The sequence below is a fragment of the Giraffa tippelskirchi genome, chromosome 7 (genome assembly GCF_054371585.1).
Source record: "Giraffa tippelskirchi isolate mGirTip1 chromosome 7, T2T-mGirTip1v1.2.pri, whole genome shotgun sequence".
In the NCBI taxonomy this organism is placed as follows: Eukaryota; Metazoa; Chordata; class Mammalia; order Artiodactyla; family Giraffidae; genus Giraffa; species Giraffa tippelskirchi.
In genome coordinates, this window is record NC_137281.1 from 106,073,621 (window position 1) to 106,099,136 (window position 25,516).

At 42.5% G+C, this 25,516-nt stretch overlaps 1 protein-coding gene across 2 annotated transcripts in view; it reads right to left on the reverse strand.

Moving 5' to 3' along the window:
* Positions 1-23,863, reverse strand: part of PYGL (glycogen phosphorylase L) — a 52,818-nt gene extending 28,955 nt beyond the window's left edge. For both annotated transcript variants that reach the window (XM_081511327.1, XM_081511326.1), the window contains exons 1-7: positions 23,559-23,863; positions 19,499-19,600; positions 16,465-16,543; positions 14,708-14,811; positions 6,936-7,067; positions 3,476-3,587; positions 2,871-2,953 (exon numbers count right to left, since the gene is read on the reverse strand). In XM_081511327.1, coding sequence (XP_081367453.1) covers positions 2,871-2,953; positions 3,476-3,587; positions 6,936-7,067; positions 14,708-14,811; positions 16,465-16,543; positions 19,499-19,600; positions 23,559-23,801 — 855 coding nt within the window. In that variant the 5' untranslated portion in view covers positions 23,802-23,863. The remainder of the gene's footprint in view (positions 1-2,870; positions 2,954-3,475; positions 3,588-6,935; positions 7,068-14,707; positions 14,812-16,464; positions 16,544-19,498; positions 19,601-23,558) is intronic.
* Positions 23,864-25,516: the final 1,653 nt, after the last annotated feature.

Genomic DNA, 25,516 nt, shown 5'->3' on the forward strand with positions numbered 1-25,516 from the left:
AGTGAAAGTGTGTGCTGAACGCTGATCCTTTCAGCCTTCTTCTCCCAACCAAATTTGAGAACACAGGCTGCTGCTGCTGCTGCTGCTAAGTCTCTTCAGTTGTGTCCGACTCTGTGCGACCCCATAGACGGCAGCCCAGCGGGCTCCGCAGTCCCTGAGATTCTCCAGGCAAGAATACTGGAGTGGGTTGCCATTTCCTTCTCCAGTGCGTGAAAGTGAAGTCACTCAGTCGTGTCCAACTGTTAGCGACCCCATGGACTGTAGCCTACCAGGCTCCTCCATCCATGGGATTTTCCAGGCAAGAGTACTGGAGTGGGGTGCCATTGCCTTCTCCGGAGAACACAGGCAGTTAGTGTTAATTCCACTGAGGAAAAAAGCTGCAAGCATCTTCTCCAGGGAATTTGGCCTGCCCAGGAGAGAGAAACTAAAGACATGGACATGCAGAGCTCCACCAGGAAATGGCCCCAGCAGGTCACAGGATAGTGAAGCCAAATAGATAAATGCCAACCAGGAGTACAGAGCTCCCCAAAGCTTGTCAGTACCTCTCTCTTTAATTTTAGTGGGCACTTAAGGGCCATTAGCCATCTAAGAAAAACTTCTAAAAGATGTTGAAATAATAAAAGTTAACTTAGAAGAAACAGAGATTAGAGAAAAGAACGATTATAAGAATATTATCAATAATATCCTCAGATAGATTAGATATTATATTCAAGAAATAAGAATAAGATGCTTTAAGAAAATATCTAGAGCAAAAAAAGACTACTCAAAAATTAAAACATGATAGCCAAAATAAAACAGATTGAGAGAGTTGTGACTGCCCATAAGGTGAGTAAGAAGACAGAGATGATAAATAAAAGACAAAAGGTAAGAAAATTAAAGAACCAGTTGAGGATGTTTAATAATTCCAGACCGTTTCTTAGAGAGCTGTAGTCCTGTGTTCCCAGACTGAAAGGGTACCCAGGCGTGAGGAGTGAAAATAGACGCACACCAAAGCACCTCCCCCTCTAAAAAAACTTTCAGCACATTTTAGTACACTTGGAGATAGGAGGTTTAGAGGGGGATAGAAGGAGAGGAAGAGGGAGACTAGAAGCTTTCAAAGGGAAAAAAAGCAGAATACAAACAAAAGATCAAGAATTCAAATTGCACTGTATTTTTCAGCAACACCAAAAACTAGATTAAAAAAAAAAATCTTTGTGTCTTTGATATCCAGGCAAACTACCAATGTGAAGGCAAAATAAAGACCTCTTTCAACATGAAAGTCCTCAAAAACATTGGTCTCACATGCACCCTTTCCCAGGAAGCCCTAAGCATGTGTACTATCCAAACAAGGGATCAAACAAGCAAAGAGAAAACGTGGGATCCTAGAAACAAATGACCTCAGAGAGTGTAAGAGCTCAGAGGTCCTTGGAACAGTAGGAAAAGTTGTTCCAAAGATGCCAGTGGAGCAGCCAACCGGGAGAGATCCAGAAGGGACTTCAGAAAGACCAAGTCAACAGAATACCGAAGGTGTTTGAATATATTGAGAGGAAATTTCTACAACTGAGATAGAGTATAGGATAGATTAGGGCAAAGTACTCAGAAAACCAAGCAAACAAAACAAGCATCAACTCCAGGAAAAACAAAAACTTTTTACAGAAAGGAAAAATAATGACATGGTGATATGGACGGGCATAGATCAGCTGTCTGTAGTGTTGACAGGTCATAATAATGTAAACACTAATTGAAGAGCTAGTGAAAACTACCATGTAATTCTGTTGAGAGACTGTGTGCTGTGCTTAGTCGCTCAGTCATGTCCGACTCTTTGTGACCCCAGAGTCCACCAGGCTCCTCTGTCCATGTGAATTCTCCAGGTGAGAATTCTGAAATGGGTTGCCATGCCCTCCTCCAGGGCAGATTCCTCTGAAATGTACTGAAGTTACATTGTTTCTCCCAAAGAAAAAATAACATATACTATTAAGTTCCTGATAATTCTGCAGCAAATCCACTTACTCCTCCTTGGAGACAGGTTTAACAGCAAGTGGATATCTAGTCTTAGGGCTATTTATGTCCTAGTCCCCAAGATCCTTATTTTATGGCATCTTTGTGGAGCAGACTACTAATTTGGTTGCTTCTGAGATTATTACTTTAAAAAAAATCATTATAGCTTCCAGAAAATTATTTTACTCATAGAGAAGTTAGAGCTAAGTACATTTAAATCCACTAAGAATTGATAGTAGTCATTTGAGATTCACTCCCAAGTGTTTTTTTTTTTTTTAGACTAAGTTATTTTTAGTGTAAATTTAGGAATGATCTGCAGTCCATGTGCTGCAGTCCATGGGGTTGCAAAGAGTCGGACATGACAGGGCGACTGAACAACAGCAACAGGAATGATCACCTTTAAGAAAAAGTTTAATAAGATAAATCAGTGGCATAAGAAACAAGTGTCTGCTCCTGGGTCTGTTCTGAGGTCATGACCCCCACCTCTCCTGGGGGCAAAGGGGCAGAGGAGACCCATGAGTGAGGGGAAGAGGACAGGCAGGACCCCTCCAGGGACTTCTGATGCTGAAGATGAATCCTGTTTGGAAAGGAAGAAGTGCTTCATCCCAGCTACACCTCATCTTTTATATCCAGGTTTTGTTTTGAAATACATGGACAGAGCCTCCCAAATAGGGATGGGTGAAACACCAGTTCTGATTTCATGAACTGTACAAATTTGTTTTCCTTACTGGGATAGGAGGGGAAATCTAGACAATGCAGGACGAGATATGGAGATTATTCCTCGTTGACGGGGAAAAAAACCATTATTAAGTATGTGCTTTATGGCTACTGAATAGGCACATGCGAAATAAGTCGCTTCTGTTTCCACTGAGAAAGCCAGCTTGACCACTCACATTATCATTGGGATAGAGGACCCGGGAGATGTTCTCGGCCAGATTCCGGTCCAGCACGGCCTGAATGTAGTCTCCAACATTAACTGAAGGAAGTGTTAGAAAAATCAATAAACAGACAGGCCAGCTACTGTCTTCAGAACCCCCATGATATCACCTGATGCTTGCTGAGTACCCTGCTTGTTGAATACCCCAACCTCTTTGGGACCAGGGACTGATTTTGTGGAAGATAATTTCTCCATGGACTTAGGGTGAGGGGGATGGTTTGGGATGATTAAAGCACATTACATTTAGTGTGGATTTTACTTCTAATCTAATGCCACTACTGATCTGACAGAAGGTACTGGTCCATGGCCCAGAGGCTGGGGACCTTCTGCCATGTGGGATTCCTAAAATTCCTAAAAATTCAAAAGGATTTCAGCAAACTTCAAGCTCTGATTCACAGGAGAGTCTATGAAGGTCAGACTGAAGGACTGCTTAACCGTGTTCTCCATACCTGCTCCATAAAATGCTTAGTCACTAAAGAGTTCATATCAGAAACTCAGCTTACTTTTGTTCTAATTAGTAAAGAAAAAGATTAAAGACACATGAGCCCATGCTGTACTCACAGTCTCTGAGGTTAAAGTCGTTGGGCGCCCGAGCAGACCAGAGGCGCATGGTGTTGACAGTGTTGTTCAGATACCCAGGCACTGGGGTGTCATACGGAAGAGCCAGGACAACCTGTGGGGTGAAATCAAAGCAGCTGCTCACTGTTACCCATGTAGGAGGATGTAGGTTGCACAGGACTGGGAGACAGCAACGGGAAATTTGTTTCCTGGCTCCATCACCAACTCAGATAGTATGATCCCTAAACCAAGATGAGGCTTCCAGGGCTGGAGTGTCCTCCTCCCACTGGAACAATTGGGATGGCTGGAACGACCCTGACAGATGGGCCTCTATCAATTTCACATTGACTTCCCTTTGTGTCCCTTGCCCTGATCTGGATGCAAATCTTTCGCATTTCAGATCAAGCCATTGCTCTAAGAATAACAACATATGATGTGCAAAGTAGCAAATGTGAATCTGTACCCATTAAGAATAGTAATCAGGATAAGTTTCATGTTGGTTATTCAATGATCTGATTTCAAATATGGTGAAAAATCAATGGAATAGGAAATGTATGAAGATAAACATGACATATGATGTTTAAAATGCTATGCTAGATTTTTCACAGTTGTATGAAGAAGAGTTATTTTAGTGATCAAACAAATCAGCTGATAATTAGCTGAGACGGGTCTGAGAGGTGAGCTTTGGAAAATTTAGCTCAATATTTGTGATGGTCATGGAAATAGAGAACAGGAAGATGAACTGTGTTTTACATGACTTTAAAATTTTTGTGAGAAAAGACACTTCTATTCCCTGCCTCATGAGTCAATCTCTAAGGAAGGGGAATGACAGATTGGTTGAATTGATGGACACTAGAGATCATTTAGTGCAACTTACTCATTTCAGATATGAGAGGAATGAGGCTGAGAAGTGACTTACCCAAGGTCACAGACAGTGGTAGTGTTGAAACCTAACCACAGATCTCTTTAATTTGATCTGCTGAATTATAAACGAATGAAGGACTCTAGCCTATATCAATGACATACAGTCATGCTTTCATGAACATCATAATCATAGAGTAACAAATCACACTGACTTGAATATCTTTTACTAGGAAATTAAGGTCTCTGGAGATTCTTAAAGCAAGTTGTGATCAATCAGGAAGTCATTTACAGAGTGGGACTGAGATGACTCATCTTTCTGACCCTGGAAGCATAACTGAGGCAGCTGGGGAAGCACATGGCTCGGAAGTCCCTTTAGAGAACTTCGGGGAGAAATCACCACCTTGGAGCTGACATGAGGCTATACCTTCTCTGGGATGCTCTCATGGTGGTGGGACCATGAGAGCCGGGACTCCCCTCAGGAGCCTGGGCACTTGCTCAGAGCTGTGGTGCAGTGTGAGGCTCTTCCTGAGAAATCCTTCTTTCCCTCTCTCTTCACACCTGTGCTGCAGTCTGAACGACTTCCCCCTTCCTCCTGTCGCCTTCCCCCTAATCTTTCACAGCATTTCCGCAATAGGTTACTTGCACTTCTCATTCTCCCTGCCATCTGCTTCCCTGAGGATCTGAACTGACACTATAATGACACAGACAGTTCAGTTTGCTAGAAGCCCTCACAACAGGCACACACCAGGTCTGACCTCATGCTCTCTGACCTTACTAGTTACAAATCTGGGGGCTGATCAGGCAATAGCATCAATCCATAAAGTTCTGCACGAGTAGGGTGAGCTCACTCTTTATTACATCTGCCCCATAACCTTGCCTTTGTGGGCACAGAAAAATACACTCTCCCCAATTGGATTTCTAGATATATTATGAAACTGTGTAGAGGCACTTTGTAAATACATCGTCAGGTCATCATAAGGTTATCAGTGGGACCTACGGAGTCAACAGAATGCTTCCAGGATTGAATGTGTCAACTGCATACATTTTTAGACATCAAATACTTGCTAGCTTAATAATACTCAAAACATGTGAGAATTCGTTGGGCATATTAGCAATTGATTTGTTGCAGTTTTCCTGATCATATTTGTAAGCAACTGTAACTCAGACTGTGGTCTACTGTTTCACCAAAATAGAAGTGGAGGAGATATAAGGAAACATCTTGAAATTACCGTATTAATTTATTCCTTATATCATTATATATAATGACCTATTTTAGCTTCTAATCCATTACTTCATATGCTGCAAAAAAAAAGGCTTTTTAAAAAAAGTCTTACTTTTCTGAACTGTGACTAGCTTTGCATGGATTAGCAGAATAAAGCATTGGTTTAAAAGTCTGCTATAACATGGGTCTTGATTCTTCTAAGATAAAATGAAGCATTTATTTATGAAGATTAGTCCACAAACCAACTGAATGTAGCATTACAAGACTGAATTTTGCCCCTGATTTTGCTATATAACAAAGAACATTTCCCTGGTCTTTACCATTTTCTTTAAGCTTTTAAAGAATGGCCAATGAGACATCTTTTATGGCTTAAGACTGTATTTACTAAACAAGTATCTCAAGTGGAGCCTCCTGACTGGACAATGCAGTCCAATAGTTCTTAGGGGTTTTTTTTATCAGGAAGTATGAGGACTGAAGCGACTTAGCAGCAGCAGCAGCAGCAGCATGAGGATAGCAAAGCACAGCTCCTCCACTGGAGGGGCTGAAAAATAAATTGTTCAGTAATTGTTTGTACTCTGTGTGTGTGCATGCTAAGTTGCTTCAGTTGCGTCTGACTCTTTGTGACTCTATGAACTGTAGCCTGCCAGGCTCCTCTGTCCATGGGATTCTCCGGGCAAGAATACTGGAGTAGGTTGCCATTTCCTCCTCCAGGGGATCTTCTTGACCCAGGGATCAAACCGGAAACATGAGCCTCTTGTGTCTCCTGCAATTGGCATGCAGGGAATGCCCGGGCTGGGGCAGGATCTGCCCCTGCCTGCCCCCGGGCTAGAGGCAGGATAAATACACATCCAGGAATTAAGTACACTTGGGTTGACACCAGCATTATTTCTCTAGCAGTGATCTGGCACATAATAACAGCATGTAGTTTGCAATATTTTGCGTTGTTTTTCTTGACTTTGTAATGAAGCATTTTGGTAATCCATTGAATAAACATTTCAATTTTAAAATATTTACCCCTTAGAATTTACAAGTCAATGTACATATGGCAGTGGTGTGAAGAATGACATTTAACAATCCTCTTGGTTTCAACAACAGTATATAAAACTAGAGAGCTAAGCATGCTGGGATTATAGAATTGATTAATCTCTGATAAAGTAGATGACGAAATGACCCTGGTAAGTCACTTGACCTTAGGGAATCACTTCTCTCTTGACCTCAGCACCCTGGTCTCCAAAATGAGTGGATTCCACTAAGAGAAGTAACACATTTATAAAAATACATCATTATTCAATATACAATACACTATACTGAATACCATATGCACATCATGCTGTGTTGTCCTCTGTACGATGCTCAGTGTGAGGACTAGTGAAATACCTGGGTGTCGATCCATTTGGTCCCGGCCTCCGTGTGCTCAACTCTTCCATAGAAGTGAACGGGCAGCATGAACTCAGGGCGGGCCTTCTCCCAGGGGTTTCCATGCCTGAGCCAATCATCTGCCTCTTCTATCTGCAAAAAGGACATGGTTTATGACTTGTTTTTTCAGGAGATGTGGACCTAACCCTTCAATTATATCAAATCAAAAATATTTTTGACTGGAAATCAACTCAGTACTGCTTTGGCAAGAAAGATGTTGGTTCTGTCAACCTCAATTCATCTTTGTTATTATCGTACAGCCTAAATCAACAATACTTGCTAATATTGCTCTAAATGTTTTATATATATTATTGTGTTTAATCCTCATAGCAATTCTGTAGGAGGGAACTTACAGTTTCTCCCTTTTTAAAGGGAACTATAATTGCTCAAATTTGCATGGACAGTGAATGATGCAGACAAGATTTGATGGTAGGTGTGTGGATTCATCAATTGAAGAATTGATGCTTTTAAATTGTGGTGTTGGAGAAGACTCTTGAGAGTCCCTTAGAAGTCAAGATCAAACCAGTCAGTCCTAAAGGAAATTAATCCTGAATATTCATTGGAAGGACTGATGCTGAAGCTGAAGCTCCAATACTTTGGCCACCTGATATGAAGGACTGACTCATTGGAAAAGATCCTGATGCTGGGAAAGATTGAAGGCAGGAGGAGAAGGGGACAACAGAAGATGAGATGGTTGGATGGCATCACTGACTCGATGGACACGAGTTTGAACAAGCTCCAGGAGTTGGTGATGAACAGGGAAGCCTGTCGTGCTGCAGTCCATGAGGTCGCAAAGAGTCAGACACAACTGAGTGACAGAACTGAACTGAACTGGGGGTTCTAAAGCCTGTGCCTTAACATCTGGGAAGCCAACTGTCTAGCTTGAGGGAAAGAGAGGCCTCCCAGGGGTGTTTACTGTTGGATACCTGGACCTGATGGGTCCTACATCATGATTTTCTGTCAGAGCTTTGTGCCTAGAAAGCACAGAATTAGTGGAGAAAAGCTACTCATAGAAAGTTCCCTTAATAAAGCTTGTTTCAGTATAGGTACAGAACACTATAACTATTTTTTTCCATTTTTTAAAAATTGAAGTATAGTTGATTTACAATATTGTGTTACTTCCAGGTGTTCAGCATAGTGACAGTACTTTTGCAGATTATATTCCATTATAGGTTATTATAAGATAATAGGTATAATTTCCTGTGCTATACAGTGTATCCTTGTTGCTTATTTGTTTTATACATAGTAGTTTGTTAATCCCATACCCCTAATTTGTCCCTCTCCTCTTCCTTCTCTTATTTGGTAACCACAAGTTTGTCTTCTATATCTGTGAATCTATTCTGCATACGCATTCATTTGTATTATTTTTTAGATTCCACATGTAAGTGATAACATATTGTATTTGTCTTTCTCTGGGTGACCTCTTTCACTAAGCATAATAAGCATAATATTCTCCACAACCATCCATAATACTGCAAGTGGCAGTATTTCTTTTTTATGGCTGGGTAATATTTCATGGCATATATATACCATATCTTTATCCGTTCATCTGTTGATGGGTACTTGGGTTGCTTCCATGTCTTGACAATTGTAAATAGTGCTGCTATGAACATTAGGGTGCATGTATGTTTTTGAATTAGTGTTTTCATTTTTTCCAGATATATGCCCATGAATGGAATTGCTAGATCATATGGTAGTTGTATTTTTAGTTTTTTAAGTATTGTCCATTGGGTCCCATAGTGGCTGCATCAATTTATATTCCCACCAACAGAACACCATTACTTTTTGTAGTCTTTGTTTAATTTAATCCTCATGTAATTTTGATCTGATAATGAACTATTACTTACAGTTCATTTTGAAAATAACACATACTAACAAGGTAAGGAATTAATTTTATTGATAATTTCAACGTATCCCCATGTAGTTATGTCAGTTTATAACAAAATATTTCTTATACAATTTTAAAAATCAGAATTTGTATTTAGGGCATTTTGGACATCAAATAAATTTTGTTTTCTACAAAGAAACATAAAAATACCAAAACAAGGACAAAACACATGGTGGGAGGGGGGTACATTTTTAAAGATATTATTAGTGAAAACTTTAAAATATTGCACATATATTAAAAGATGGAATTGTGTTCTGGCAAGAAGGAGGGTTAAGGTTTTTTAATACAAAGTTCTCTTGTCAATGAGATTACCCCAAATATGGTTATTTTACCTATTTGCTTCCTCACCTTTCCCTCATAGAAAACTCACCTTTAGTTTAAAAAGATATTAATTATGAATTATCACACAATGCTGGATGCTTCATGATCACCTACATATGAGTTCAGTGTCTGCCCCAGGCAGTGTGGAAAGAAGTAAACAAACACAGCTAACTTTTGAGATGTTAGACAAAACATTAATGTTAACAGCCAGACAAGCTAACACATATCCATTTATTCAAACATTGATCATGACTTTATATTGGAAATGCCAGTAAGTTGCCCATTAATAGGAACTATCAGCAACATGATGAATGAAGAGGGGACTCAGAGAAACAACATCTTTAGATAGAAGGTCTGGAGTTAGAGAGCTGCTGGAGACAGGAGAATGTAGCAGATGTAGGAGGAAGCCTAGGGAAGGCTGGATCTAGATTTGAGCTAATCAGTAAAATGCATCCTGTTCAAATGCAGAGTCTCAGGCAGTATGGGGAGGGGTCTCAAAATTTGCATTTAAAAATATGCATCTTAACATGAAGACAGTGGGTACATGGTGCAGCCAGGAGCTACATCGTGATACAAAGTCAAGAACTATAATTCAGACCTGAGACTTCCACTAACCCGTCATAAAGAGAACAACAAAAAAGACAATGAAAATTTAACAAGGAAAGGACTGAATTTTTATTAGTTGATAAGAGATTGGTAACGTTAGAGCCCACTAGCTCATGTTAATAACTAGAAACTTGATGAAAAATAAATGAGAATATCCACAAAGCATCAAAACATCCTTAATTATAAAACACTTTGTGCTGCACTTAGGCAAGGGGGCAGGTTCTGGGTTTCAAATACTGATCAATGTGAACACTGCTTTCTGTAACAGGAATGAACCTTAGGACCTAGATGCCTCATTTCAGCATGCAGGACTCTTGTTAATATACACCTTCAGGTTTTATGTGAACCAGGAGGACAGTGAAGCAGAAAGAGCTTTCCTCTCAAAAATCATGTGCACAGGTTAAGGGGAAAACATATTTTCTGCTGATAAATGCAGCAGAGTCAGACTGTTCTCCCCTCAAGCAGAATGAAACGCCCATAGAAGAGAAACTGAACTCTGGGCTTCCCACCACTGGCCCCTTCCAGCCTCCCGTGCAAGTCAGAGGCTGCATTTGCTCTTCTGAGGACACACTGTTAAGTGATAAGGGACTGACTAGTCAGCCAGTCACTCTCAATGCAATTCAGTGTTGGTCTGATTTTTCCCCACGAAATAATGGCTGATTTTAATTCCACTGGGTTACTTAACACATTCTGTAGGAGAACAGAACTCCTAGCTTGCTATTCTTTATTGAGTCTCTTCTTGATTTTGGCAAGGAATCTGTCAATAATTCCCTCAATTATACAAAGCTTGTTTTTAAGGTAAATTGGAGCATAGATATTTCATAAACACAAGCTAGTCTGAGCAGATCAGAAGAGAGAGAACTGCCCCCCACCCAATCCACAGAGGCTGCGGGATGGTGATAAACCTCCTCTCTATCCTGCTTCCTTCCAGCAAATTAGCCTGTAAATTTAGATTTCCATGTAGCCAGTGATCCCTGAATGCGCCAGCTTGTGGAGCCATATGAAGAGCAAGGGCCAGATGGGAGGAGAGCTTTCATTTATATCCAAGTGGGCTGTTTGGATCTGAACATCCCAGATGAAAAGGAGATGAGACAAAGCAAGCAGAAGACTTGGAGTGAGGAGCAAAGTGCCCCTCTAGGTAGGGGTGGGGAGTGTGTGGCAGCTGGATCTGGCATCTTCCTAGAGAAATTACTCAATGGACTCTTTCAGCCAGCATGGAAGCAGAGGTCAGCTCAGGGTCTCAGTCAGTGATTGAATACTAAGAAATGCTTTTCCTCTCAATTGTGGGCTACACAGGACATGAAGAACCAGTAGGTAAAAATCTGGTGGTGTCAACAAACTTTGCTGTCTGATGAAATAAATCACTGAAAAATGTTTCTGGGGAACACTGAGAACTCAGTAATGGCCACAGGAAACTTGCTGGGTAACGTGAACTGTGCATGGCTAGTAAGAGCAGGCTGGGCACGGGCTCTAAGAGACAGAAGGTTCCAGCAGATGGCTCGATTCAACTCTGAGATTTCTACTGCCAGCATATCTTTCCACCCAGAACTTTAGCGCGTGACTGTTAAACTTTAATGTGAGGCTGTCGCAATTGTCTTTCCCCCTTTTCCTTCCAGTGTCCAGTCATTTTCAGAGAACTATTCCTGATAAGGTTTCTGTGATCCCCAGTAGAGTTCAAGGTAGGTCAAGCATTTTAGCAATAAAATTATTTTCCTTGAGGGCAGGGTGGAGTTCACAAAGATCACTTTGTTACTCCAAATCTTCCTTGAAGCTGCTGCTGCTAAGTTGCTTCAGTCGTGTCCAACTCTGTGCTATCCCATAGACGGCAGCCCACCAAGTTCCGCCGTCCCTGGGATTCTCCAGGCAACCCTTACTCCAGTACTCTTGCCTGGAAAATCCCATGGATGGAGGAACCTGGTAGGCTGCAGTCCATGGGGTCGCTAAGAGTCGGACACGACTGAGCGACTTCACTTTCACTTTCACTTTTCATTTCCTTGAAGAGAGCCTTCAAAAACTGAAAGTCCATCACCCTTTAAAAATCTTCCTAGCCTGTGCAATTTTCATCAGCCTTTTCTACGGTAAGAGCAACTCTGTAGCTGATGTGAGTGAGGGAGTGACCATGTGCTGAAAAAGCATGTTGCTTTCCTGAAAGATATATATATATATATTTTTTTTTATGGAAATAGTTTCTTTTTTATGGTATAATGTATTTTATCTGTGCTCTTTAAAATCCCATCCCAGTGAGCAATAGCTATGGTAGATAAAATTAGGTGTCTTTCTGACTCAATTTCAAGTTATAACAAAAGAAGTGATGAAGGATAGTGAAGCTAGCTTTGGAGACTAGCCAAAGCCATTTTCTCTTTTTCTCTTAAAACACTGGAAATGTATACTTTTTGGGTCTCACAGGAGAGAAGGGATGGTTTCCTGGAAAAAGGACATTTAAAGGTAGCAAAGGTCAAAAGTGTGAATAACAGAGTGGCCTTTCATAAGACTTTGGGGGAAATGCACTTGAAAGAATTTTCTTGAGATTGAGCAGCTGAATTTAAAAAGAAATCTTTAAATCTTTCAATTTAAAAAGAAAAGTAAAAATAAAATCCTTAAACATTGTGGGGTATAATGAGTATCACACAGGATACAAAGACTGAGAATGGATACCATGTATTGCTTGGTTATGGTGTGTTAAAATCTTGGTCCTGCTGGAAATGCCTGCCAAACTAGGCTTCTTACCATGGAACCCTATATTTCTTCCTTGTAGAAGGCAGCCAATTATTTTTATAACTTTTTATGATTATAAAATACACATTTCTTATAGACTATCAGTCATGTAGAAGAATAAAAAGATAGTCAAAGTCACCCATAATCCTATCTCCCAGAGATAATTAATTACTATTGAACCTTTGAGATATATATATATATATATACTTTTTTTTCCCTAGCATTTTATCTTTTTTGCTTCCTTTGGATAGGTCATACTAGTCACATGATCCTATATCCCTTTTTTTCAACTAACATAAACAATTTCCCATTTTACTATAGTTAATCAAAAACATGATATCAATGGCTATATTAATATATTATACAATGCTACAATTTGTTAAAGTATCCTCCTTTTATTAGGCAAAATTAACATTCTTGAGTACCTACTTGTGTGCCAGACATTGTACATATTTTTATCATAATTTTGGGAAGCTGGCATCTCCATTTTGCAGACAAGAAAACCCAGGTTCAGAGAAGTTAGGTAACTTAATCAAGGCAGCATAACTCATAAGGGTAATGAGTTGCAGTTAGGCCTCAAATTAGAAATGAGACCTCAAATTAGAGCCCAAATGTTTTTTCCTACCCAGTACTGCCTCCTAATTGGTTTAGGAGTAGCTGAAGATACATTGGTGGTGGTGGTTTAGTCACTAAGTTGTGTCCGATTCTTGCAACCCCACGGACTGTAGCCCACCAGGCTCCTCTGTCCATGGGATTTCCAAGGCAGGAATATTGGAGTGGTTTGCCATTTCCTTCTCCAGGGATCGAACTCAGGTCTTCTGCATTGCAGGCAGTCTTGCACTGCAAGCAGATTCTTTACCAACTGAACCACCAGGGAAGCCCCTGAAGATACACTGGTCCTTAAAAAAATTTGGAAGTTTGTCTTTCAATAGGTTCCCAATATTCTTCTGGGACTTTCCTTGATGCAACCTCTCATCAAATCAAATCTTTTAGTACCTACTTTCCTTGGCCCAAAAAGTGTCCAAATACTGAGGGAGGAGAAAGCAGATGGTGACGACACTCAGCTTCTCATCCTTCCCCTCCCGGGGGATTAACTCCAGCCTGAGTCCCCCAAACCAATGCCTGAGTGTGCTGCCTTTGGACTGACTCTTAGAAGTGTGACAAAGGCTCAGAGAGGTCAGGCTTTTCTGAAAATCCAATATCTTTGGGGTATGGGTATGAGACAAAGACAGGGAGAAAGAGAAAGCCTAAATCACATTTAACATCAAGGAAAACTGTCCGTGCATGGACAGCTACATGACTGTAGCCAAAAGGATTACCAAAGATAAAGAGAAACAAATACTTAAGAATCTGGTTTGGTTATATGAAAATAAAACGAGAGTCATTTATATGGATTAATTACTATTTGTGCAATTTTCTATGGAGCACTATAATTACACATATTAAATATGTGTCAGATTTATTTGATAGGATAGTTAACAAGGCTGCCTGCTGTTATCTTATATAAAGAAAAAGCAGAACACTGAGTTTATATATCTTATAAGATAGGCATATTAAGACGTGAGTTTGAGCAACCTTTGGGAGATAGTCAAGGACAGGAAAGCCTGGCATGCTGCAGTCCATGGCGTCACCAAGAGTTGGACACAACTGAGTGACTGAACAACAAAGGCATATTAAGGAGGGCAAGACTCTGAATGTAGAAAAGATACTGATTGTGACTGGGAAATCTGGGGATGCAGATTTACCAACAGTGTGATCTGAGGTGACTTCACCTCTTAAGAGCCTCAGTTTTCTCACCTACAAAAATGGTGACATGCTTCCTACCATCAAGGGCTATTGGGAAAGATCATGAGTCAAAAGACATGCTCCTCCATTTTGCATGCTGCAGAGATAGGACATTGCCCATTACAGGTGGTCTGCATTCAGGCAACTCAGTGATAAGTATCTTCATAGCATCCTTATGAGTCTGGTACTGTAAAAGATGCTATAGATCTGGTGGTGAATGATACTGGTGATACTGGCAGGCTCTCAGCTCTTAGGGAGCTTACATCACAAAGTGGGAAGACTGACAGAATTCACAGATGTCAATCAAATGCCACAGAAATTAGTAACGCCCTCCGCTAAATTCTGTAAATTATAAATCATCCAGTACATCGTCAAGGCAAAATTTTAATGACAAAATTAAAAAATATGAGTCACATACCTGCCATCCATCTCGAATCTTCTGATTGAAGATTCCATATTCATATCGGATGCCATATCCATAGGCTGCAAGCCCCAGAGTTGCCATGGAATCCAGGAAGCAGGCTAAATTAAACCGAGCACAAGCAAAAGACAGTTATCAAGGTAAGTAAAAATTTGTCTTTCTCTAAAAAACATGGCAGCCACAAAACATTTTTCTATGAGAAACCATATTTGTATTTTAAAGCACAGAGACTGCTGTACAGTGAGAATTAATTTTTTAAAGTCACATTTCCCCCAATTATAATCAAATAAATACCACAGAAAAGTTAGAAAAGACAATAATGCATAAAGAAGAAAACAAACATCATTTATCATCTCACTATCTAGAAACTACTATTACATACATGTTGGCATTTCATTTGAGAATAGCTAAGGAAACTGGTCTGTGTTAGACATATCCTTTATTGTGCCTGTCCCTCGCACTGCCCTTTCTAAGGAAACCTGTCTCCATGCCCCCTTGCTTGAAAAGACGTGTATAATTTACATGTGACCCATCTGACCGACTGGGACATCTGTGGCAGACTTTCTTTCTGGCTAATGGAATTCCAGTGTTGTTCACATACCAGGTTATGCTTCAGGGAGGCTGGACCTGGAAGTGAATATTGCTTGGCTAAACTTCTAGGCTAATCATAGTAATTCTATGTCCTTCACCAGTTTTGGTTTTGGCCTGAGCATATGATGACATTCTATCCAATGAGAGCTGCTAGGAGGTCTGCTGGGTGCAGTGAAAGATTCTCCTTACTGCTGTTGTCTTTTTTCCATGAAAAGTCGAAAGAACCACAGAGATGCAGAGTCCTGACTGAACTGTGCTGCTGAATAAATTAACCTTGGAATGGCCAACCTCTAGAGTTGTTCTGTGATAATACATGGCCTCGTTCGCTGAATTTTTTTAAAAATTTATTTTATTTTTGGTTCTGTGTTGCTGCACTCAGGGTTTCTCTAGTTGTGGTAAGCAGGGGCTACTCTCTAGTTGTAGTGCACAAGGCTTCTCATTGCAGTGGCTTCTCTTGGGGCACAAGGGTCCTAGAGTGCAGGCTCAGTAGTTGTGCACAGGCTTGGTTGCCTCATGGTGCATAGTATCTTCCTGGACCAGGAATCAAACCTGTGTCCCTTGCATTGGCAGGCAAATTCCTAACCACTGGACCACCAGGGAAGTCCAGGATGCATATTTTTAATTTAATGGTATTGGTATTATATTTTTAATATTTTCCTCTATATTTGTTGAAAAATAATTTCTGGATTAAAAACTCAAACTGAATCCATACAAAAAAGGATATTCATTAATTAAATCGAACCAATAGTATAACAAGTGTATCACTGCCTACTAGTCAGTCAAAAAGCAAACTGTCAAATGCACAAGATGATAACACAATGGCTAAACAACGTAGGTCCTACCACACAAGCAGCTGTGAACAGTGAAGTGAAGGGGCCACTGTGGAAACCCTTCAGGGTACAGGAAGCATCTGGTTAGCTTTGGGGTTTGAATCAATGTCTCCAAACTTTTAAAGCAATGTCTCTTTTGTTCAAGTTCCTTTCTCTACTGTCTGTCTAGAACTGGTCAAATCACAGTGCAGAGTCAAAAACAAATACATCTACTACTAGGTCACACCTTGCACTTCTCCTAGACAGTCTGCTGGTTCTATAGGAATAGTCGTGCATGGCATCTGAGAAAGTGTCAATAGCCAGACAACACAGAACATTCACGATGTCGCTTACCAGCAAGCCTCCCAAGACCACCATTGCCAAGCCCAGCATCTTCTTCAATTTCTTCTAACTCCTCAATATCCAATCCAAGCTGGGGATGAAAGGAAAACAACATTGAACGTGGATACAAACAGGCCACTTCAGACAGAGCAGTCATTTCCTAAAGCTCTGGGTTGGGCATCCAGGTTTATCTGTGAACTCAATCCTTCTAGGTCCCTCAGTGCGAAAGCTGACATCAGATAACCCCTGCAGATGCCGGTGACTGAAGATGCAGACTGTCCGTTAGGGCACAGCAGCAGAGTGGAGAAGAGTATGGGCTCTAAATATCCATTACGATTTTGTTATTTATTAGTTACATGACCCTGGGCAAGGTACTAAATCTCACTATGACTTTTATCTCCTCTTTAAAAATGAGGACATGGGAGCAGCCCAGCGGTTAAGACTCCATGCTTCTACTGCCAGGGGCCCAGGTTCAATCTCTGGTGGGGGAACTAAGATCCTGCAAACTGTGCCATACAACCAAAAGAAAAATAATAAAACTAAACTAAAATTAAAATAAAATGAGGATAATAGTATCTATTGGAGAAGGAAATAGCAACCCACTCTAGTATTTTTGCCCAGGAAATTCCATGGACAGAGGAGCTTGGCGGGCTGCAGTCCACGGGGTCGCAAAGAGTTGGACACGACTTGAAGACTAAAATAAAATAATGACAATAGTATCTATTTCATTTAGGACTGTGAATTAAATGAGATTATACAAACAAAGCACTCAGAATTATTCCTGGGTAGATACTCCGCAATAAATATTGGCTATTACTATTTCTTACAGTTATTTTTTTGTTGTCAGGGTAAAACCTCAGAAATAGTCTAGTACCAAGTCCACACTAACTGGACTAAATTTGAAAATTACCAAAAGATATGAGGTCAGACTCTCTGGGATGGACTAAAGTTCATCTTTTCATGACCATAACATATTTACTCACTGAGGTCAAAGGTTGTTAACCCAAAACCAGTTAGTGAGTCACTGCCTGTAAGATCTGGGGCCAGAGAGCAGTCAGGGAAACCTCAGTCCTGTGGTCCACCTGGGATGGGCCTAAAATCCTCTACTTCTCTCTGGGGTAGATAACAGACTGTAAGGGAACAGTCGCAGGGGAGATAAGTTAGGAATTTGGGATTAACATATGCACACTCTATTATATATAAAATAGGTAAACAAGGACCTACTGTATAGCACAGGGAACTATACTCAATATCTTGTAATAGCTTATAATGGAGAAGAATCTAAAAAGGGGGGGCGACAGAGGATGAGATGATTGGATGGCATCATTGACTCAATGCACATGAGTTTGAGCAAGCTCTGGGAGTTGGTGATGGACAGGTAAGCCAGGTGAGCTGCAGTCCATGGGGTTGCAAAGAGTTGGACATGACTGAGCAACTGAACTGAATATATATATATATCTGAGTCACTTTGCTGTATACTTGGAAACTAACACATCATTGTAAATTAACTATATTCAATTAAAAAAAGAAAGAGAGAGACTGTGAGAGGCTAAGGAATATCTATAACCTTGGGGATGGATGGAATTGGTTGACAGTCAGCTCTCTGCCCTCAAGTGTTAGAACCAACACAGCCAGAGGCCACTAGCAGCAGTATGGACTCATATCAAAATTGTGCAGCCCTAGAGATCACTTTGGACTAATCATCTTACTGTGAGGAAACTGATGGTCAGATAAATTAAAAGACCTGTCCTCTGCTGACTAGATAGTAATCTAGCCCATGCCTGGCTAATGATGGTCCATTGTGAAATGATTGCATTCTTATCTGAAAGTGATGCAATCCATGAAATTAGATATTGTTTTACATGGAAATATAATATACACATTTAAAAATGCATGCTTAAAGTGGATGTCCCAGTTGCCATGGGGCTGGTTACCAATTTGGATTCCTATCTTTATATCAAAAGTTGCTGTCTGGTACATGTCTTGCTAACTGCATCTTCTAAGAGTTCAAAAATGGATCTGCCTCTGTTCATTGTTAAAAGGGCTTTCAAATTTGCTCATGGTTCGCTAGAGTACTGGGGTCCCTGTGACACCAACTGCCAATACTAGTGCTTAGGATTTGTAACATTCTTAAACATCTGAGTCTAGAGTAGGCTATACTCCTTGAGCAAGGAGTCACTTCATCCCACCTGGTTTGATTCTGGTCCAAAGGAAGTATATTTTTTTCAGCTGATATCAAGGGAAGCAAAGAAAAGGGAAGCAGAGGGGAGCTGCAATTGTTCTTTGACACGGAATGCTCTGCTAAATCCACATGAAGGAAACCAGCCCTAGTGACAAGCAGCTGTCCACATGAGGGGACAACAACCCTGTGCCAGGACAAAAGCAATTTAAACAGTCTCTCATCTACAGTGCATCTTTGCAAATACACATTCCTCCCCTCAACCACATCAGAAAGGTTAATGACCATTTTTGGTATGAATATACTTGAAGGTCAGGGAGGACCAGTTAAATATGTTCATACAAACAAATTAGCACATCAGGTTCAAGACCTCAAGCTTCTCATTTAAAGAGGAAGTGTATTTTTACATCTCATGAAGCAATAGAGAAAGTATGACAACATAATTTTAAAAGCTTATTAACTTCAGATAATGTCTTGATATACAAATAACAGTCAAATTTTGATCATTTTTAAAAAGTAGATAGGAGTCCAAAGAAAAGCTTGTGATTCTGACAGCAGGGACTCAAGTACTTTTTAAAGGCTGTTCAGATGCAAATTTCTAAATGCAATTTGTTGTGGAATGCTGTCAAAAACTGATTGCAGAACAAAATTCTCATGGGGCAAAACTAGTTCTCTAATTGTGTTCCTCTTAAACCAGAGATCAGTAGTACTATAGTGTACATTTCTAATAGTTTGTAACAGCCATGTCTACAGAAACAATTTTTCACCTTTTTTTTTTTTTTTAGGGGGGATGCTCTCTCCCCAAAGTTCCTGAGTTGAACTTGAAATTTAAAGGCAGAGAATGAGAGAAATTCAGAGATAACGTACCTGGTAGATGGCCTCGTCACAGGCATTCTGCAGGCCAAGGTTGATCATGGTGTTCTGTAATGTTCGGCCCATGTAAAATTCCAAAGAGAGGTAATAAACCCTCTGAAACAAAGAAAAATGATGTCATGTGAACAGCTACGAGGCCAACCTTAGTTGTTAACATAAAAACACAAGGTAACCAATAAAAAACAAATAGGCAGGACTACTTTAACTTAGGTTCAAACGAGACTCCTATAGATGCTGCTGCTGCTGCTGCTACTGCTAAGTCGCTTCAGTCGTGTCCGACTCTGTGCGACCCCAGAGACGGCAGCCTGCCAGACTCCCCCGCCCCTGGGATTCTCCAGGCAAGAACACTGGAGTGGGTTGCCATTTCCTTCTCCAAAGCATGAAAGTGAAAAGTGAAAGCGAAGTCACTCAGTCATGTCCGACTCCTAGCAACCCCACGGACTGCAGCCTGTCAGGCTCCTCCGTCCATGGGATTTTCCAGGCAAGAGTACTGGAGTGGGGTGCCATTGCCTTCTCCGCCTATAGATGCATGAAGGGCTAAAGAAAAGCACTACTGACAAAATGGGAAAACCATTTCATATCCTGGTTTTGGTAACACTTAAGTATCTTTTACTCCCAGAGGGTGGGGGGGAAAGCAAACTCATCCAACTAAGTAGATTCAATGTTTTGTGGGTTTTTTCTTCCTGTTCACAAGCCTCATGAAAAAGCATACGTTTTGGGTAAACGGCGGTCAGAATGAGATAGCTCATGATTCATCTGTAAAATGTTTCTAGGATGACGGTCAGGTGGGCTTGGCTGTGAGCACCTCAAGTCATCCAAGAAACACGAAGATTAACTCCTTTCAGACACACCCACTGGCTACAAAGTATTCCTTAACTGTTAGTGCAAGTAATCTAATTAAATATTTTAGGATTAAAATTACTCTAGAAAGTCTATGAATTGACAATAGTTCCTTCTGAATAACAAAAGACTATTTCAAGTTTATTGGTGTTTGTTCTTGGTGAAATGGGACACTTCTCTATTAGCTTAGAAACTATTTGCCTTTGACATGGTAAAAGCCAGGTAAATACGATCAGAGTTGAAAGTGAAAGGTGCAAAGCTCAGACATTACTAAAATCCTTTAAAATTTAAGTACAGTTTACTAATTAAAAAAAAAAGATCATTAACTTTATCACCCTCTTAAAAAAGGATTTGGTCAAGCAGAAAATATTAAAAAAATATGAATATAGTTCAATATAAGAAGTGCTTATTATAATATTTAACTCATTAGTTACACATATATACTTAAAATGTTTTAAGAAAATGTCAATTTAGAAATCTCAGTTTTCCCCATTTTCATTTTATGAAACAATTGAATTCGAAGTCTTCCATGGAGAGTCAACAAACATGTCATTTAATACTATTTTCCAACCCGGGTTGGTGGAAGAACATGGTAACTCCAGGAGGGTTATGGGGAATAACCTCACCTGGGCTGTGAGGGGCCTTCAGTGCTAGGTTAAGAGGACTGTGCCAGGCAACCAGAGCCAGTGCTACAGGTCTGAGCAGAGGGCAAGGTGTGTCACTTTAGGAGGTTTAATCAGATTATAATGCATAGAACGAGATGGGATTGCAAACTCAAATGCCTTTGGGAGCCAGGCTGAAAAGATAAATGCATAAAGGCATCACAAAAAACAATGAGTAGTGGGCTAAGAGCTGGGTCGGACATGTCCTGCCCAAAGGCATGGAAAATAAAATTGCTTAAAGATTTCTAACAGACCAAACAAAATAAGTCTGCTAGCCATTTATTCAGCTGCATGCTGCCAAGTTTAACCACTTCTGGGAAGCAATCACTTAGAAATCTACTTCATGGGAGAGCAGAGACCAGGGCCTCAATTAGGCAGAGAAGGGAGAATGGAGGAGAGTGGGTGATTTCAAAGGCAAACTGCAGAAATTAACAGAATTTGGTGAATTGCTGAATGGGGAATACACGAGGAAGTCAAAGGCGAAAGTAGACTTTTGTGTCTGGATGACCTGTCAGGATGACAATGCCATTAACATTAGAAATACAAGACAGGGCGGGATTGGGAGGGATGATGATTCTGAGTTTTTAACATGCTGAGTTTGAGGGAATAAGAGGAGATCTAGTTATGGTCACCAAGCACTTATAAATGTAGGAATGGAGTCTGAAAAGGAATTGAGACTAGAGATCCAGATGTGATCCAGCTGTGGGATACATCTGCAGTTGCCAGGCAGAAGGGGAGGTGGGAGAGAAGCTTGGACACACCTACTAGCTCCACTCTGTGCAGAGGGCTGGGACGGATCTTGGGACATGTGGGACGGATCTGGGATGTGTGGAACAGACCTTGTTCACTTGTATCACTATCAGAATACCTGGCTTAAATGCTTGCCCAGTGCAGAAACTTTCAAGAAGAGAAAACTATGAAGTACCAGTTAAGTCACTGGAGAAGAAACATACAAGGTGAGCGTGTGTTCTATGGCGCTAAACGCTTTCGAAATGCATGTGCGTGTCAGGGGAGGCGGGAGTTCTAAAACACGGCTCATCGTCTCACACACCAGCTTAAAAACTTAAAAAATTATTTTTAATGTAAGGTGCAGTCCTCTCTATGCAAATAAAAAATACAGTAAATATATGCACACATAAAGTGTTTTCTAAGGATATATTTTGGGGCTTCCAAGGTGGCACTAGTGGTAAAGAATCTGCCTGCCAGTGCAGGAGACGGCAGGAATCGTGGGGTTCAATCCCTGGGTCAGGGAGATCGCCTGAGGAAGGCAATGGCAACCCACTCCAGTATTCTTGCGCGGAGAATCCCATGAACAGAGGAGCCTGGCAGGCTGCAGTCTGTGGGGTCTAAAAGAGTCTGACACCACTGACCGCAGTGCAGCAGCAAGAAAATATTTTAGCAGTTGCTACCTTCCGGTACAGGCCTAGGCGTCAGGGGTGAGGAAGTTATTTTCCATTTGAAAGTTTTATTAGAGCTACAATTTCTCACCCAGAGGAATTTTTTGCTCAGGGGTTCTTTGAACACTTGGAATATGGGCTATTCTTTTTCATGCTTTCTGTGTTAAAACAATTTGTAATAAATGTTTGGGCCACTGTCTCCAGGATTTACCCACGTTTCACCCTTTTCAATACACTCTCTCACCCTTACTGGGCACAACACAATCCTTCTCGCTGCCAAGTCCTCCTCCAGCCCCCGTGCGGTGGGTAGGAGTGGTTTGTGAACAGCGGTCCCTCGGACCCCAGCCAGCAGGAACCAAGTTAGTCCAGGAGCTCCACACCCCACTCCAGGTACGGGGGTGCGGGGGTGCGAATACAGAGCTCTGAGCGTGGGTCAGGACCTCTACCCCCGCCCCCTCCTACTCCCCCCATCCCTTCATCACACTCAGGCAGTGCTTTCGACTAGCCCGGGTCTTGCACGCAACCCCCATCTCATCTCTTCCTCTAAAAAGGTTCTGTGGGCTGCGATGCGCCTTCCTCAGACTCCTGCCCCACCTGCCCCCTTAAATCTTATTACCATTTGCCGACATCTGCAAGTCTCGGGTCCCTAAACCTTCAGCTTCCCCGCCCCCCGCAACCCCCGAGGCAAGGTTTTTATCTTCTTTGTTCTGGATCGACTGTTGGGGGCCTAGAACTGTGCCTGGCATTCAGACTGGAGCCGCCAGCTATCTCTGGATTCGATGCTGAGAGTAGATGCTCAAAAAAAAGTTTGTGAAACCAGTGGACAGGAGAGGGAGGCTTGGGCTTCTGCTTCAGGAGATCCCCGGGGACGGGAAGCGCAGTGGTTAGGGTGGGGATGGCGCTCGGATAACCGAGAAGTGACTGGGGTGTTGGCGGAATGCCAGATCTGTCCCCCGGCTGCACATCCGCCGCCCACACACTCTCCCCCGGACTTCGCGGGGTGTGTGTGTGTAGGAGGAGGATCGGGATTAGGAGCGGTCACCCCCAGGGCTCCACCCACCCAGCCGGGGCCGTCGCCCCGACGCTCCCAGAAGGGCAGGACGCCGCAAAGGGCACCGGGGAGCGCCCGCCGGGCCCGCCGCGCGCGGGCCGTACCTTGGGGCACTTCTCGTAGTAGTACTGCTGCGTGCGGATCCAGCGCCCCACCAGGTGGTCGCGCACAGTGTGCGCCAGCGCGAAGAAGTAGTCGCGGGGGGTGGCCACATTGCGGTCCTTGACCAGAGTGAAATGCAGGTGCCGGTTGAAGCCCTTCTTCAGCTCGGCCACGTTCTCCACGCCCACGATGCCGCGGATGCTGATCTGCCGCCGCTTCTCCTGGTCGGTGAGGGGCTTGGCCATGGCGGCGGCGGGCAGCGCGGCGAGCGGGACGTGCGGCTCCGGACCGGCGGCGGGACAGGGGCGGAGCAGCTCTGCGCCGCTCGCCGCTTTTGAGTTGGAAGAAAGTGTCGGGTCCGCCCCTGGGCGCGGCGGCGCCGCCCCGGGTCCCAGCCCGCCCGCCTGGGTAGCGGAGGGAGGGCCCGGCTCCCCCTCTCCCGACCTCGGGACTCTGGGCCGGCGGGGCGGGAGCGGCGGTCGGTGCGAGCCGGTGGGGACCTCTGCGGGCGAGAGTCTGCGCACCCTCTATGCCTGGATGGGGCGGCCGTGGGCGCTGGCGGCTGGAGGGACCTCGGGTGAATCCTCTTGGCGGTTGAAATGGGATCTGTGGTAACTCATGGACGCTCCCTTCAGGATCTGTGGAAATGGGGAAGTGGGGAGAGTGGGGAGAGGAGGGAATCTGTCCTGCTTCCCCGCTCTGGAGTGTTGGGTATAAGAAGAATGCCTGGGTGTGAAAGCGTTGTAAGCAGATGGAGTGAGAGTGGGTGGTCCCTAAAAATAGAGAAGGGGGTGGGGGTGGGGGAAGCTTTTTTGACCTAAGAGAAGGTACTTTTGGCCTAAGCTATTTTGTGATCTAAGCTTGGCCATAATATTTGTCCTTGAACAGGTCACAGCAGTTAACAATCTTAAGGGAAGTAAGGGAAAGCAGGAACAAAGGGAAAGCAGTCAAGAAAAAATAGTTCGGTGATAAAAAGAGTCCTAGGTCCTCCTCAGGCGACATACATAACAATCTGATGCTCATCTTTGAGTTCTGCAGGAGCTAAGGCCCCCACCCAAGTGGAGGATGGAAGGATGGAGGGGACCCTTGTGACTTCAAGTAACTAAAGCTAGACCTTTGCCAGGTGTTTGCTGATTTCTCAGCCCAAGCCCCTTCATGAATATACCTGTGCCTTTAGCTTAAAATTTCCCCAGTTATGCTATTCAGAGAGGCACTGGTTTGGGAAAGATCCTGTGTTCTCCTTAATTGCTGCAAATAATAAATCCTTCCTTCTCTAGATCTTTGGCTTGGTTGTGTCTTTTGGCTCAACTCCCACCAAGAGGAGAACACAATTTTCAGGTACCAGCATGTTGCTGGCAGGCTTTTATTTTACAGAGGTTTATTTGTCATGTTAGTATTATTGCTATTATTTCTCGCCTGGAATGGGTTCTACCACAAGCTTCTGGAGAGTCAGCACTCATACCTCGGTTGTCACACATCCCTGTTAGTTCTTGGCATCCCCCCCATCTTGGGTCAGAAAAAGAATCCTAGAGCACCCCCTTTGCTGTCATTTACTTTTTGAGGACCCAGGAATTCAGAATTCCTGACTCTTAGACTCATGCTTGCCTTGTCAAGAGGATGAGGTGGTTGAATGGGATCACCGACTCAATGGGCCTGAGTCTGAGTAAACTGTGGGAGTTGGTGATGGACAGGGAAGCCTGGCCTGCTGCAGTCCATGGGGTCACAAAGAGTCAGACCCCACGACTGAGTGACTGAACTGAACTGAACTGCCTTGTCAAAGCACTCAACTGTTCATCTGTAGAGACAGGTTAGTGAGAATCAAAGAAAGTCCTGAGTTGGACCTTCAGACTGGTTAGGTGGCAGGGGTTTTTACTTTGAATTATGTTTGAATTATGTTTCAAATGAAGGCAGGGTGGAGGGAGGGAAATGAGAAAGGTGTGTCCTGTAATAGGAAGGGATA